The 14,053-nt window shown below is 34.1% G+C and overlaps 2 protein-coding genes across 2 annotated transcripts; both read right to left on the reverse strand.

Moving 5' to 3' along the window:
• Positions 1-44: 44 nt before the first annotated feature.
• LOC110702856 (protein PLASTID TRANSCRIPTIONALLY ACTIVE 10-like) lies at positions 45-8,420 on the reverse strand. Its single transcript, XM_021880600.1, has 12 exons — positions 7,668-8,420; positions 7,089-7,148; positions 6,969-6,998; positions 6,619-6,692; positions 4,405-4,486; positions 3,624-3,697; positions 3,455-3,518; positions 2,318-2,410; positions 1,781-1,957; positions 1,639-1,689; positions 1,089-1,240; positions 45-767 (listed from the first exon to the last, which is right to left on the reverse strand). The coding sequence occupies exons 1-12, from the start codon at positions 8,418-8,420 to the stop codon at positions 341-343; spliced, it is 2,037 nt and encodes a 678-aa protein (XP_021736292.1). The 3' UTR covers positions 45-340.
• A 615-nt stretch (positions 8,421-9,035) lies between these two features.
• LOC110702836 (lysine histidine transporter 2-like) lies at positions 9,036-11,525 on the reverse strand. Its single transcript, XM_021880578.1, has 6 exons — positions 11,356-11,525; positions 10,012-10,405; positions 9,813-9,918; positions 9,507-9,598; positions 9,357-9,425; positions 9,036-9,259 (listed from the first exon to the last, which is right to left on the reverse strand). The coding sequence occupies exons 1-6, from the start codon at positions 11,523-11,525 to the stop codon at positions 9,161-9,163; spliced, it is 930 nt and encodes a 309-aa protein (XP_021736270.1). The 3' UTR covers positions 9,036-9,160.
• Positions 11,526-14,053: the final 2,528 nt, after the last annotated feature.

Consider the following 14,053-nt stretch of genomic DNA (forward strand, 5'->3'; position numbering starts at 1 on the left):
AGGCAAATAATGGTGGAAAAACATGTCTAACGGCACAACTGAGATAAGAAGAGCAAAAAATTAAGCTGATCTTCAATCCATTTGCAAAGCAAAACTAAGCCAAAATCATGCTCAAGAAAATTCATTTCTATTCGATCTGTACAAAAGTCCAAATCCTTGAGTTTAGAGATAGACATCTCATTATAACACAACAAATTTTTAAGTATATAATACTCAATACCCTCAACTATTAATTGCTCTCATACTACTGGAAGTGTGCACTGATTTTTCCTACTTTCCTAAGAAAAAATTTACTGTACATCTGACAGATTTTTCTTCTGATTCATTGCAAAGTTGCAAACTAATCTTCAAACATACCCTCATCTGATATGCTGGGTGATTCTGTCCCATTCACATGAGGTTGGCTAGCATACTCAGCACTCAAGTCGCTTAGAATGCTGTAGTCAAAATCATCATCACTATCGTCATCTAAATATGATTCTTCGTCTGTCTGCCTCTCTGCAATGTCCTTTGGTTGGGTTTCCCTATGCTTCATTTCCTCAATTGCGTCTTCATAAGACATTTCATACCAAACATTCCCCTTTCCAACAATAGATTTGTTGTGAGCATCTGTCATGCGCTCCTGCTTACTCTTCTCCGAGTTCTTTGGCTCTCCCCAATAGTCATAGCGATACAAGGGGTGAGAAGCATCATATTGATCTTTGCCAAGAATACTGGGATCAACATATCTCCCTGGTTCTTGTAGTGGTAGGCCAAGAGCTCGGCGACTGCAATAAATTCGAGTCTTAGTACTTAAATCACTGAGTTTGTTAAATATAGTTTACATTAATGTCATTTCCCAAAACCCTAGTATAAGTTGGCTTTCTTCATACGATGACTGCAGCCAAATTGTCACATTATCCATACCTTTAAATTCCAATAATTGAAGAAACACCAGGTTTTATCTTCTTTTAGTCGCTATTACCCGCAGTCAGTTTGCTCTTACCCAATTATTTTATGGGATGGGGGTGAGGAGGATCATACAGGTCAAAGGCCCAAAATAAGAAAAAAGTTGATGCGTTTAATGCACCTAAGAGTAGTAAAAATACCAGCTTATGTCTCGCAGAAGAGCTTCTCTTTCCTCAAACGAACGACGCCAGTGGATGAAATCATACTCATCCATCTCTATGTTTCGTCTTAGTTTGTCAACTTTGTAGTTCTCCCCTCTTTCTTCTGCTTCTTTTTGGAGTCTATTGTGAAGCTGAAGAAAGGAAAACATGTATAAGCAAAGCACTAAGATAATACACACGGATAATAACATCTCCTTGGTAATTAGGTAACAAAACTGTGCCAAAACTTGCTGTCTTCTACATTATGTTACGTAGTATTCATAGTGATGGTAATTTTCATAAACTGATCATCAATGACCATAGGCAACTAAAATAAGGCACCTATCTTTTTATAGTATGAGAATTCGAGAACGGTAGAGCTTCATTTCAATTTGGTCAGTTGTCCAATAATTTCTTTTCCCTCTGCTCATTCTCTTTAGTTTTTTTTTTTCTTCTTTTAAACCGGAGGGGGAAGGGGTAGAGAAAATGAAACCGGAGGGGGAAGGGGTAGAGAAAATGAAACATTTAATAAGAGGAGCAAGTGATCAACCTGGCGCTCAGCAAAAGCTGATTCCAAATCAAGTTCCTTGACACTTGTTTTCTGTCAAGCACATGAAGAACATCAGTAGTAGTACTGCCAACACGCCAACTCAAAACTATAATTAGTGATTTGGCAGACAAATTATGCTTACCAATATTGTTTTTGGCAACAGCGAGTTTTTGTAATAAACTTTTGTGTGTTCCACACAATTTTGCTCATCAAACTCTTCTTCATCAGTAAGTTCTGACAGTTTCTTCCCTTTATATTTGTCAGGATTAGCCTCCATATCATCCAAGATCATTTGCTCAGCTACATTAATCTGCCACAGCTGCATGATATGGAACAAGTAAATGGTTAAAGTATAACTTAGTCTTGCAAATGGTGATGTAAGAGGTTCACTTTCTTCCAAATTTCTCTCTTTCTATATATGTTTCTGATTTCTGTCAAAATTATCTAATCTACATTACACACTACTTGCAGTGGCTCTTCGCTTCAACAGAATCAGTGCATAGACTGATGTTTGTTCCCTCTAAACAGAATAGTTATACAACTAACTGACTAAGCTATGTAGTGTTTCGTCAAGATACAAAGTTTATCTTTTCATTGAATATATAACGATTAAAATATTTAAGATGTAAACATAAGATAGTGAAAAAGTCTGGAAAATCAGCATCAACCTTATTTTTACCTTGTCAACATATGGATGATCAGACAAAAGAGACTCTTCTTCTACTTTGATTCCTAGATCTTTTCTGGGAACAGGAGGCCTTCTACAATCACGCTGAATACAAAGCAGCTTCAATTTAGAGTACAAACAGGAACAACTTTCAAATAAGATAAGACACAATCACCTCCTCGCTTTATATCTATTAAAATCACCGCATGCAAATGTGATTTGTTTGAGAATAGCTTTATTTCATTTAAAATTTGAAATCAAACCAAACTCCAACATTCAGCAGGGGAATTAACAACTTAAACAATGCATCCAACTTCTTTTCTTAAAACAATTTACTAAAGGTATTAAACATAATTTTTACCAAAGCTAAGAGAGCATGGATGGAGAGAGGATTTTCTGAATTGAGGTTGATAGAAAAACCAATGAAAAACAAAGCCGAAGGTTAAGATTGAAATGAAGACGTACCCTTCACGATTAATAACTGCTAGCCGGATTTAAGAGGGTCACTAATTAGTAATTGGGACAATAGCCTAGATGCCAAAGAAAAGTCTAGAGTGGATAGGTTCAAAGGAAATTAGTCAAAAGCGATTGAAGATGTTAATATCAAAATGACTGTTTTTCCTTTGGCAATCCGTTTGGAACCTTCAACTAAAAAAAAAAGGTCTTTTTTTTATACTGGTCTATGCTGGGTACTGGGCTACTGGCTAGAGAAAGTTCCCTTAGCCCTCCCTATTATGGACATGGATTTCTTTATTCAATTTCCATGTTTTGAAAGCAATCCTCAGCAAATTGTCCTTTACTTCTTACATTTTATGAGGTGAAACCGTAGAAGACTAGTAGGCCAGACCGCCAGACATTGCTTTTATTTTTCAGATCAAGAATTGAACTGAAACAACCTCTCTGCAATCATAGACTTATGGCTTCTTCACTACTGACATAAGCTACAGTAGGGGGTGAAAAAGCCTTGGAGAAACAATGGGTCAAAGAGTTAGGATACATCGCCAAATGTATAGTGTGAGGCTGTGAGCAAACATTGCAATTAAACATCAATTTTTCTTGGTATATACAACATTGCAAATCAACATCAAAAAAAAAAAAAAAAAAAAAAAATACAACACAGCAATCTATGGAGAGAAGTAATATACTTACTCGTAATTCATCAAGATTAGTATCATCACGATGAAATATTGGTGGATATTCAAACCTTTGAAAGCTGCAAAAATGGAGACCAATGTTTTGAGTGAAGGAGAATTCAAGCATCAAATAATAATAGAGTACTAAAATTTTGAGGAAATTAATGAGGAAGGGAACTGCTTACATAAGATGATCAATGTTTGGGTCGACAAAACGTAATTCAAGAGGAAATCTATACCGATAAGGATCTCTCTTAGCCTGAAATGCAAAGTAAGATGTCAGACACAGAGCCATTAATAAGTCCATCTACTAGCAAGATAAAGCACACTGGCACTTGCAAATATACAAATTTGAAGACTAATTGACAATCTGTTTATGTATCTGAAGTCTTTAATCTCCCTTGCAAATTTCTATGAAGTATTTAGTATCCTTAGATTCAGAAATGAACATAAACAGAGAAACAGTTTACAGCGGAACAGTTTACTGCATCAGAACATGAGGAACCTCTGACCAGTAATTGCATCATAAGCAGATGTATTATAACAGAAAGTAGAAAAAGACTTTGATAGTGGGCCTCTTGTTTCAAATTCACACACATACACACACCAGAATAAATTACGATGCATGAAGTTGAGGATAGAATGGATAAATACAAGTCCCACACACACATGCCTACACCCACACGCTCGCGCGCACACACACAAACACACACACACACCAAAATAAATTATGATGCATGAAGCATGCATCAAGTCCTGTAACTATCTCAATATTCTGTTGCAACTCCATATGAATTTAGAACAAAGTTAATAAGGCAAGCTTATAACTTGTTATAAAAGACGAGGGGAAATATTGATAGGACTCATAGGACTGCTCAAAAGTCAAAATGTGTGGGTCCTCAGTTCTTCAAAGAGGAAAAATAAATAAAAAGAAGCAATGCACAAACAAATATTTGGATTACTCACCAAAATCTCAACCATAACATGCATACCGACTTTTATATGCTGGCGAATCCAGTACCAATCATTGTTTTTAATAGGAACCCACCTGAAACAGATGGTGCACAAAAGCATATTAGTAGGGAAGACTCTCAGACAAAGGTTAGATGCTAGAACTAACAAAGGCAAGTATTTGCTAAGAATCAACTTAGCTTCAGACAGATTCAAAGATGAAATATAGAGATTAAGTGAAGAAGAATAGAAGATGAACATTGGTTAGATCATATCTGAAAAACAGCAGTAGATTAGGATGGTTATATGCTTTCAAGAGGCTTGCTCTCTCCCAAATTGTAAAATAAGTAACAGAAAACCCTCTATAATGTTCAGCATATACCCTTCCTCTCTCTAATCTGGCTTATTTTTTGAGTTTCTACCTTACCTAACTAGTTAATCCCTTTCTCCAAGCCAGTTGTTAACCATGGAACCAGTTCTTAAAAATGGCTGGGGTTATCCATTGGGGATGTCCCGCTGCCAATTTGCAGCACCTAAGGTTTCTTACTGACTTTCAGCATAACACATAAGTGCACTGTGCACAAGGTGGAGAAGATAATAGGGCAATCAGCTTCCTTTGGTATCATGTTGGTGAGTTTTCTTGAGAGGTGATTGAATCTTCTAGATCTTAGGTCTTGTGACTTTATTTTGCAGGAGAGAGTAGCTTCTTACCGGTGGGCTTTACCTATAACCGAGAATTCCTTTCTCATATGTACAATGACTGCAGTGCTGTTTTTCTTTTTTCTTTGACCCAGGAGGATTGTTGGCCCTCCTTCTCCATGCCTCTCATTTCCACGTTATAGAAAGTTACATTACGAAGGATAGTGCATGCAATTTCAATATTCATATAACTGATGTAAGAGCCACGAAAACCATATAGATAAAGAAAAGTGTTATTTATGAATGATACTGCGTAACATCAGAAAATTGTTTGTTTGAATAGGCTGCTTGAGTATGTAATATGTGTAGGAGCAATTTACATTGGACATACTATGCCCAGGATAACGAGTAGCCGGGATGAAGGTTAATTTTATCAATTGTAAGAAAACAGTGTTTTTTTTTTTTATTATTTAAAATTTTTTATCCTTCATGTATCAGTTTTCCGGTTGCACAATAATCATCAACAAATCATCAGATTTTACCCAAAGCACAATAAATTGGGAAAAAACGCATTTCTCTCACACTGAAGCACAATTATAATACAACAATATTACTTCTTTAAAACTCCAATATAATGGGTAAATAGTTGCATTTCTTTGTTTTTCCGTCTCATACATAATGCAGCAATATTTTTGTCTATTATGATGAGATGACAATAAGTCAACAAGTATAAAAAAAAAGGGAGAACCAATCGTGTTGGGTTAAGTATTCAAGCGGAGATTGGAAGACACGGAGATTGGAAAACGCATTAGTAAGGATAGTAGAGGGTTGAGGCAAGGGGGTCTTTATAAGAGGCATGGGAAGACCAATAATGACTTGGATGGACCGATGGAATGAGTTTAAGGACATGGAGAGGTTGGGTTTGCAGAAGCATATAACATTGGACAGAAAGGAATAGAAGGAGAGAATCATGGTTGGCGATATAATCTAGGCTCATGTAGTCGACCCCATCTCTGGGATTAAGGCTTTGGTTGTGTTATTGTTTTAATTAGATGACAATAGTGACAATTAACAACTATATTCTCCTAACTAATTAATCAATGATGTATACCAAGCATAAAATTGGCAAAGCAAATACCGGAAGATGATACTAAAACTAATAAATTATGATAATAGTTAGATGGCCAAAAAAGAAAAAGAAAAAGAAAAAGAAAAAGAAAAGAAAGAAAGTTTCTCAGTTCTCACAAAGTGGCCCTTTTGAAAGGAACTGATAAATTCCAATGATTTTAAAGTGTTTTGATTGGTGAGTAGATTGATCATACACACAACGAAAAAAAAAAAGCTTATGGTAAATGAAACAAGAAGATAGGGGTATTCAGTTTTATAAATTAGGGAGAGAGGGTAGAAGCTTAATTATTTAAAGGAGAATTGACAATCATGCAGTAGACTACATCCTCCAACAAAATTAGAGAAACAAATAAACTAAAAAGGTTGGATTATGTTCTTTTCGATGCTTTCTCAGATCTAAGAAAAGGGAGTAAAAAACAATATAGAAAGAAGGAAAGAAGACCAAGACGATGGATAGATTACCCTTCATATACTCCTCCAATGTCCACAAATGCTCCTTGATATAGGTGTAAAGTAGTCACCTGGCCAAAACAGATCTGCATCCAAAGAAATAACGTCAAGTGTGATCTGTTACATGAGTGCAATTGCAGGCAGTCATCAATTAGCCAAGGAAAAAACCAGTTAGAGACGGATGGATGAATGTAACATCCATAATTGATCAGGAGATAGAGTATTTCACTCAAGCCAATAAAATCTAAAGATTGGTAGTCCGGCAGATACCAAGGGTTTTCACAAACAACTAGAATCAAGCCATACTTTTAAATAGAAAGCTTCATCTACAGTTATAGTCAAGAGTGTCTAGAATAACTTACTTGTCCAGGATAATAGAACGGTAGTTCATACTGCAAAAATGGAAATTGATGATCAATCAAGGGCTCTACATGTCATGTAACAACATCTAAGTTAAAATTAGTCAATAAACAGCAACCTACCATTCCCTCCACATAATCTTTTCCTCGTTTCCTTCTTCCTGGATGATAATCTTGATCATGCTGCATAAACATTGATAATTTCAAGACTTAAGCAGTATGAACAAGTGAATCATTCTTATTAGTTACAACTCAGAAACAACAGCAAAACTATAGCATTAACAGTTACAACATACCAACCAAACATGTTACACAAACTGAAGCCCAAACCGAATAAATTAATAGGCAACTTCTAAAGATCTAACCTAATTTCATCAAAAGATGCCAAACAAAACTAACAAATTACAACAACACTCCCTGATTCATCTACAAATTGGTGTGGTAGATGTAGATACACGCAACCTTATCCTTAAAATTGTAATGTTTCCCTACTCTAGCATGATATCAACATAAACTAAATTGGGCCTATCATAATCTAAAAACTAAGGAGCAAATTTCCAATCATAGAATCATTCAAATGCATTGAAAAGGAATATAATTCGGGTTCTAATCAGCCGAATGTAACACATCAATAAACACAAATTCATGGAAATTATACTCAATTATTGCAAGAAAAACAAGAGAAAGTGAAAGAAAAACAACCTCATAAGACTCTTCTTCCAATCTATCCTTGTTATACTCAACCCACTCCTGGTATTGCTTAAGAAACATTTTATACCTATCCATAGACATCCCTTCTTTTTCCCTAATCACATTATCCAAATCCTTGATATCAACCCTTTCAGCCATCATCTTATGACCTTCCCTAATAAACTCCAGCTCCTTCCTATCAACCTCCCAACCTCGAGGCGGCCAATCGCGAGGCGCAACGTGACGAACAACTAACGGGCCATCCCAGTAAGTCTTCAAAGGCTCCAAAATTTCACCCTTAATATCAAACTGTTTAGCAAAATACTCATCTTCAGTCAACCCCATTTCCTCCATCTTCTTCTTCCTGTAACTGGGTTTCAACATCTTGAATGCCTCAATTGTTTCAGGGTCTTTCAATGCAACTTCTTCCCCTTCATTGAGTGATTTTCGGGCGAAATCGGCTTCAGGAGAGAGAATCTCCTCCCATGGCGCCCAACCCCGCTCAACCCAGTTCCGCTTTCGGGCTTCTTCCTCGGTTTCCGAGTCTTTCGGGCCGAATTGCTCGAGGAATGTCTCGTCAACCGGGACTTCATCGGGAGCATAGGCATTGGGGGGTTTGGGGAGAAGAGAAGAGGTTGAAGAGGAAGAGAGAAGAGAGAAATTGGGGAAGAAATTAGGGTTTTGGAGATTGGAAATTGAGGGTTTAAGAGGGGTTTTAGAGAGGAGAGAGAGTGGGAGGAATTGAGAGGTTTGAAGGATATGCATGTTTTAGTGCAGAGTAGAGTGAAGAAATGCTTCACTCAGGAAGATGGAGTAAGGTGGGTGCTAATGGATAGAGTTGGTTAAAATCGTTGCGCGGGTTAAATATGCATGATTGTAATGAGGTGTCGATTTGGGTCGGGTTCGATTGGGTCTATTTGGGTTAGATTTAGTTCAAGTATGTGTTACTCTACGTTAAATTATTACGTCTATACAACTTAAGTTGAGTTTAGTTGGGTCAGGTCAGTTTTTAAAACCTCTATATTTAGATTATTTATTTTGTTTTGTTTTGACCATAGGTGTTAAATGCTTGTTAGATTGTATGATCTTACTTGGATAAAAAGATTTAGAATGGTAAAATTTGAGTCAGTTGAAATAAGTTTAGTTTGAATTTAAATCATGTTAAATTATTGTGTTTACAAAGTCAAAATCTAGATTGAATTACTTTCGAATTGGATCGAGTCGGGTTAGTTTGACACCTCGACATTACTACTACAATCAAAACTTATGGCCATAATGATCATGGTATGTATAATTCAAACCAATTAAGACAAACTGCCTTTGTAATGTGAAACCTGGGGAGAGGCGATTAAATTAGTACTACAAGAATTCGCCGTTACATATCAAGTTGCCTATACACCAATTTGCCTACATAACTACGCCAAGTTAAACATTAGTACATCATTAAACATTAACCACAAGATGTTCCGCTAAAAAAAAATAGCCGGATCCAATTAGAGAAGTGATTAAGAGAAGAATCTATAGGTTTTGAATTGAACTACGATATCCCTTACAGCTCCAATGGGAGATAATATTGTCAACGACACGCCGAAAATGATGCAGAACTGCAATGACAAATGACAAAGTTTATAAGATTTGATTGAAAGTATAAAAATATACTCCGTAATTGGATAAAGATAGAGCTTGGAGTTGAGTACTAACCCAATTACAAAACCAGGATAAACTGTATCTCTTGGGTTTGCGTATAATTAGCCATATAATGCAAGGAAGCTGCAAGTCAAGTGAAATGATAATATGTGATCAAGTTCGTAAATTTAATACGCATTACATATGGTGTAGTTAGAGACTCACATAATATGAAGTGGGTGCGAAAGCTATTCCTCCTAAGACACTTAGAAGCGAGCCAAAGAATGGAAATATTATCCCAATAAACATGGTAACAGCTGCATGAAAAAGTATATAAATAGTTATAAACAACTCTATTGTATAAATTCTACCTCCGTTTCATATTACAGAGTATTTGCACAATTTGATGTAAAGTGTAAGTAGAAATTGACTAATCGTTGCAAATAATATGAAACGGAGATAGTACTTGATTTGTCATGAGTTAGACTGCAAAGTGTGCTACTAACTAAAAACGGAGGTAGTACAACATACCAACAAATGAAGAGCGTGTTAGAAAGCGAAGTATGCTACTAGGTTTACACTTCATCTTCAACACAAGAAAGGATTCGAGCATGTCAAATATTGGCATTGCAAAGACCTGCAAATAGGTGTAAACTGTAGTAAGGAGAATGAAACAATTTTCTAATATAGGACATGATAACAATAAAAACCATAGTTTTAAATTTTGTACCTGATAACTACCGATTACATGAATAACGACAAATATATTGGCAGCAGCGATTAGCCAACCTGGCTTCTCAAGCGAGATGAGGATGTTATCTTCAACTTTGTTACCAAACACAAGGTAACCAACAAAAGCAATTGGAAAATAACACAGAGCCACAACTATATAAGCAAGAAGAGATCCTTTCCACATCGGTATTTTTGATGGAATCTCCGGAGTTGAAGAGATAGTTGCTTGGATTTCCAAAACAACACTATGTCCAGAAAATGCAAATGCTACTGTTCCTAACCCACTTAAAAAACCAAATACATTCCCTGCACTTGAGTGATGGTAATCCGTGTCTGGTTGTACTCCTCTTAGTGCTGAAGCCACCCAAGCAATGGCAGAATAACTGAAATTAATTGAAGTATGTTAAATCATGTTCATACAAAAACTAAATTTAGGGTGCATCTTATATGGCCCCTAATAAGGTAAGAAAAAAAAAAAAACATGTCTGAATGCGTATTGTCCTAACTCATGATACCTATCAAACCTTTTCCCTGGTACTGTTTCATGCATTTCCACCGTTTGCCATAATGTGTTTAACGTTACTATTCATGACAATACTAATATTGTCACACCTGGACTCCTGAAACACATAACAAATTAACAATCATCTATATTTTGTTCGTCATCATCATAATTCACTAATAATATCATTAAATTAAATATTTTAGATCCTATTATCATGCAATTTTAATTAAATTTTAAATTTTGATTTTCAAAATTTTAAGTGTAAGACAGAAACAAGAAATAAGATGTTTATTAGCTTTATTTTTTTATCATAAAATATAAAGCATATTTTCCCTTTCACAATGTTAAAGTGTAACGAAATATATATGATCATGTATGCATTCTAAGTTTAGATTTACATATCGCACCAGGCCACTAGAGGAACATGAGATGATCCACCACTTTAGATCGCCTGATCATGAGTTGTAGGACAAACAACTCAAATCTTTAGAACAATTTCGGCATACTTTTAAATAACAATTTCGGCATACTTTTAAATAACTAATTGTCTATTTGATCATTAGATTAATTTTAGGTAAATTGTAATGACCACTTCCCAAATCACCTAAAGATTAATTTTACCACATTTTTTTTTTATTTAATTTAAATAATTTAGAAATTCAATAATAATAATATGATTGGTAAAGAAACTTGTATAATTATGACGATCCCAAAATTAACAAATGTGATCAAATATCCTAAAGGTGATTTTCAAAGCATTGAAACTAGATTTATATACACGCAAATGTAAAATACATAGCAATCATAAAATAAGATAATTGAAAACGAAAAACGTACCATCTAAGTTGAGACATGGCATAAGGAAGTCCTAGAATACCAGCACCAACCATACAAGTAATATTGTGGATAGCGGAATACCACCATTTTGCCGTCCGATTCGACGTTATCGAAAGCCAATCGTTAATATTGTTATCATGTTCTGTGTTTTCCCTATCATTAACCACCATTGTTGACGTTGTTTATGTTGATATTATAGATCCTTAATTCTTGCTGCATCTACTTATTTGTTTCAAATGTCACGTATTTTAATCTATTTTTGAGTTTATATATATGGATTTTAGTCGGTGCTAAGACGTGTGTTTATTAATTAACTTCCTTTAAGTTTTCTGTTTTTAAGACAGGTTTATTGAGGTGTTTTCTAACTAATATTTTGTTTGGAGTTTCTTACATCCTAACAATTTAAGTTCGAAACAATTTTTTGATTACTACATAATTTTTTTTTTTATTTTTTTAAAAGACAAGGTTATCTAAGCTGAATAGATCTAAGTACTCCGTATTTAGTACCGCTGACACATTCTATTTTAAAATTATACACATGTCAAGTCGTGATTCGAACTTTTCCCTTCAAAACTATAAATGATATCATCATTTTGTGATTTTTATTTTATTTTATTAAAATTTTGGTCCGTCGACTACATTATTATTAATATCAAATTCTGAAAAAACGGTATATTCTATTTAACTATAATAATTCAATTTTTCTTTCTCAAAGTACCCTTTTCATCATTCAATTTTTCTATGAGCTCTATTTTACAGTAAGAAAAAATAAAGGTTGGAGATGATGCTTAAACTGCCGGAGAAGATGACAAAATTTACTAACGCCGGCAAATTTTCCGGTTAAGTAACTAAATATTTGAATTTGCGAGTTTGTTCAATCCAAGTTAAAGAAAATTGGTTTTGTTTAACAATCCACCATGTTCGATTCAGTTTTAGTTTTTATTTAAAATTTTCTTTCAGCCACCATGTTTTTGGGTTTTTCAGATTAGGATCAAAACTCTTGTACATGTCCTCAATTTTGTGTACAAATACTCATGTGAAAGGATGGTGGGTTCAAATTTCTCTCTCTTCTCCTTTCTTTGTTTCAAACTTGGGGATTACTACGTTGAATTCTTTTTTTTTTAGAGCTTGTAATTTAAGATCTAGATCTTTTTCTTGAAGTACATACTAGGTAATTTGTATGGATTTGATGTTAATCTTCGATATTTTTTCACCAATTTAATGGTAGTTACGAAGCAGTGATACTAATGGGGATAATTTTACACTAGTGTTGCAAGCGGCTGCGGTAATGGCGTGCGGTGTTGAATTTGGGTGGTGGCCGATTTAAATGACGTATTCGGCAGTGAATAGTGACTGCTATATCACAATAAACCACACGGGATTGGACATAGGCTAAATTATATACGTAAGGAAGGGATCGAACTTGAAATAATATACAATTATTGTATTTTTATGTTCATCATTGTTAACCAAATTTGCAAAATTATTAACGAATATTACGAAATTTGCCTTGTAACATTTTGCAAACTTATTATATCGGCCTTTTGTGATATATTAATAAGAGTAGTTACAAATCAGTATGGTTCTGTTACTAGAAAAAATGCAAACATACTAAAATGTCCAAATTCTAGTGTTATTAAGTACATAGTTACCAAATATTGATTTATAATTAAATTAAAATGTGTTGGATACAAAAGATGAAAAGAACCTGATGTATTATATTAATAAACAAAAGGTGTATTGTAAAAATAAAAGGTGTATTATACATATGACCTTATGATATATAATTAATTTAAACTCTAAAATCCCACTCGCTAATTTGACTAATTATAATCCTACTTGAATTGGCGCCATATAATCTCTATCATGTGTGGATCCCACGTGGCGCTATAAATTTTTTAGATAATTATATCCTACTTGACGCTGTATCATCTCGTGAAAAAACTATCCTTTTTTTTTGTTTTTTTTGAAACCAGAAGGAACTATCCTTATATATTTTTAATAATTCTAATCCTACATGACACTCTATAATCTCGGGAAAATACTCCCTTTTTTATATCACATCATTCACTACATAATTATTTCAAGTGCAAAAAACTCCATTGTGTTTATCAAGTTTGTATTTTGCGACGTCCCTGACTTATCCAAAGTTTGATAATTTTTTAGTAACAATCACACTTTTTTTAGTAACGAGTGGTTAGTAAAAGCAATAAATAAATAACCCCAATTATATCGTTTATTTATATTTATAATTATATATAATAACTATATTAATAGCTTATACCTTTGTAAATGTTTTGTTAGAGTGAATATCGATCCCCTTTATATATATAAATGGTTGCTAATAAATGTTTATTTATATAAATGGTTACTAATAAATGAACTAAGAAGAAGAACCAAATTGGGAAAGGGACAAATTATTTGATTAAGAGGGGATCTAAGTCATCTAACGGATACAAATATACTAATATAAGTTGTTACTTTTATACATTGCAAAACAAGTATAAGTGTCAAACTATATTCGAATTACCTTACAAAATAATAACCCCATTTACGTACTTAAAAATAACCTATTCACTGATTGAACAGTGTCAAGTGAATCACAAATTGATGAACAACTATTATCAGAGTACAAATGAAATGAATTTTTTTTATTTTGAGTTAAAACAAGATAATAATGTCACACAATTCGATATTA

Source organism: Chenopodium quinoa, unplaced genomic scaffold (assembly GCF_001683475.1).
Source record: "Chenopodium quinoa cultivar QQ74 unplaced genomic scaffold, ASM168347v1, whole genome shotgun sequence".
Classification (NCBI taxonomy): Eukaryota; Viridiplantae; Streptophyta; class Magnoliopsida; order Caryophyllales; family Amaranthaceae; genus Chenopodium; species Chenopodium quinoa.

What these genes read in the sequence shown, in the direction of transcription:
- LOC110702856 (XM_021880600.1), bottom strand. Translation starts at nt 8,420, where the DNA reads ATGCATATCCTTCAAACCTCTCAATTCCTCCCACTCTCTCTCCTCTCT. An exon ending in ATTGGAGGAGTATATGAAGG is followed by an intron (nt 4,487 to 6,618) that starts GTAATCTATCCA and finishes CATCTGTTTCAG; the next exon opens with GTGGGTTCCTATTAAAAACA. An exon ending in CTAATCTTGATGAATTACGA is followed by an intron (nt 2,411 to 3,454) that starts GTAAGTATATTA and finishes CTTTGTATTCAG; the next exon opens with CGTGATTGTAGAAGGCCTCC.
- LOC110702836 (XM_021880578.1), bottom strand. Translation starts at nt 11,525, where the DNA reads ATGGTGGTTAATGATAGGGAAAACACAGAACATGATAACAATATTAAC. An exon ending in AACACGCTCTTCATTTGTTG is followed by an intron (nt 9,599 to 9,812) that starts GTATGTTGTACT and finishes TTTTTCATGCAG; the next exon opens with CTGTTACCATGTTTATTGGG. An exon ending in TATCCTGGTTTTGTAATTGG is followed by an intron (nt 9,260 to 9,356) that starts GTTAGTACTCAA and finishes TTGTCATTGCAG; the next exon opens with TTCTGCATCATTTTCGGCGT.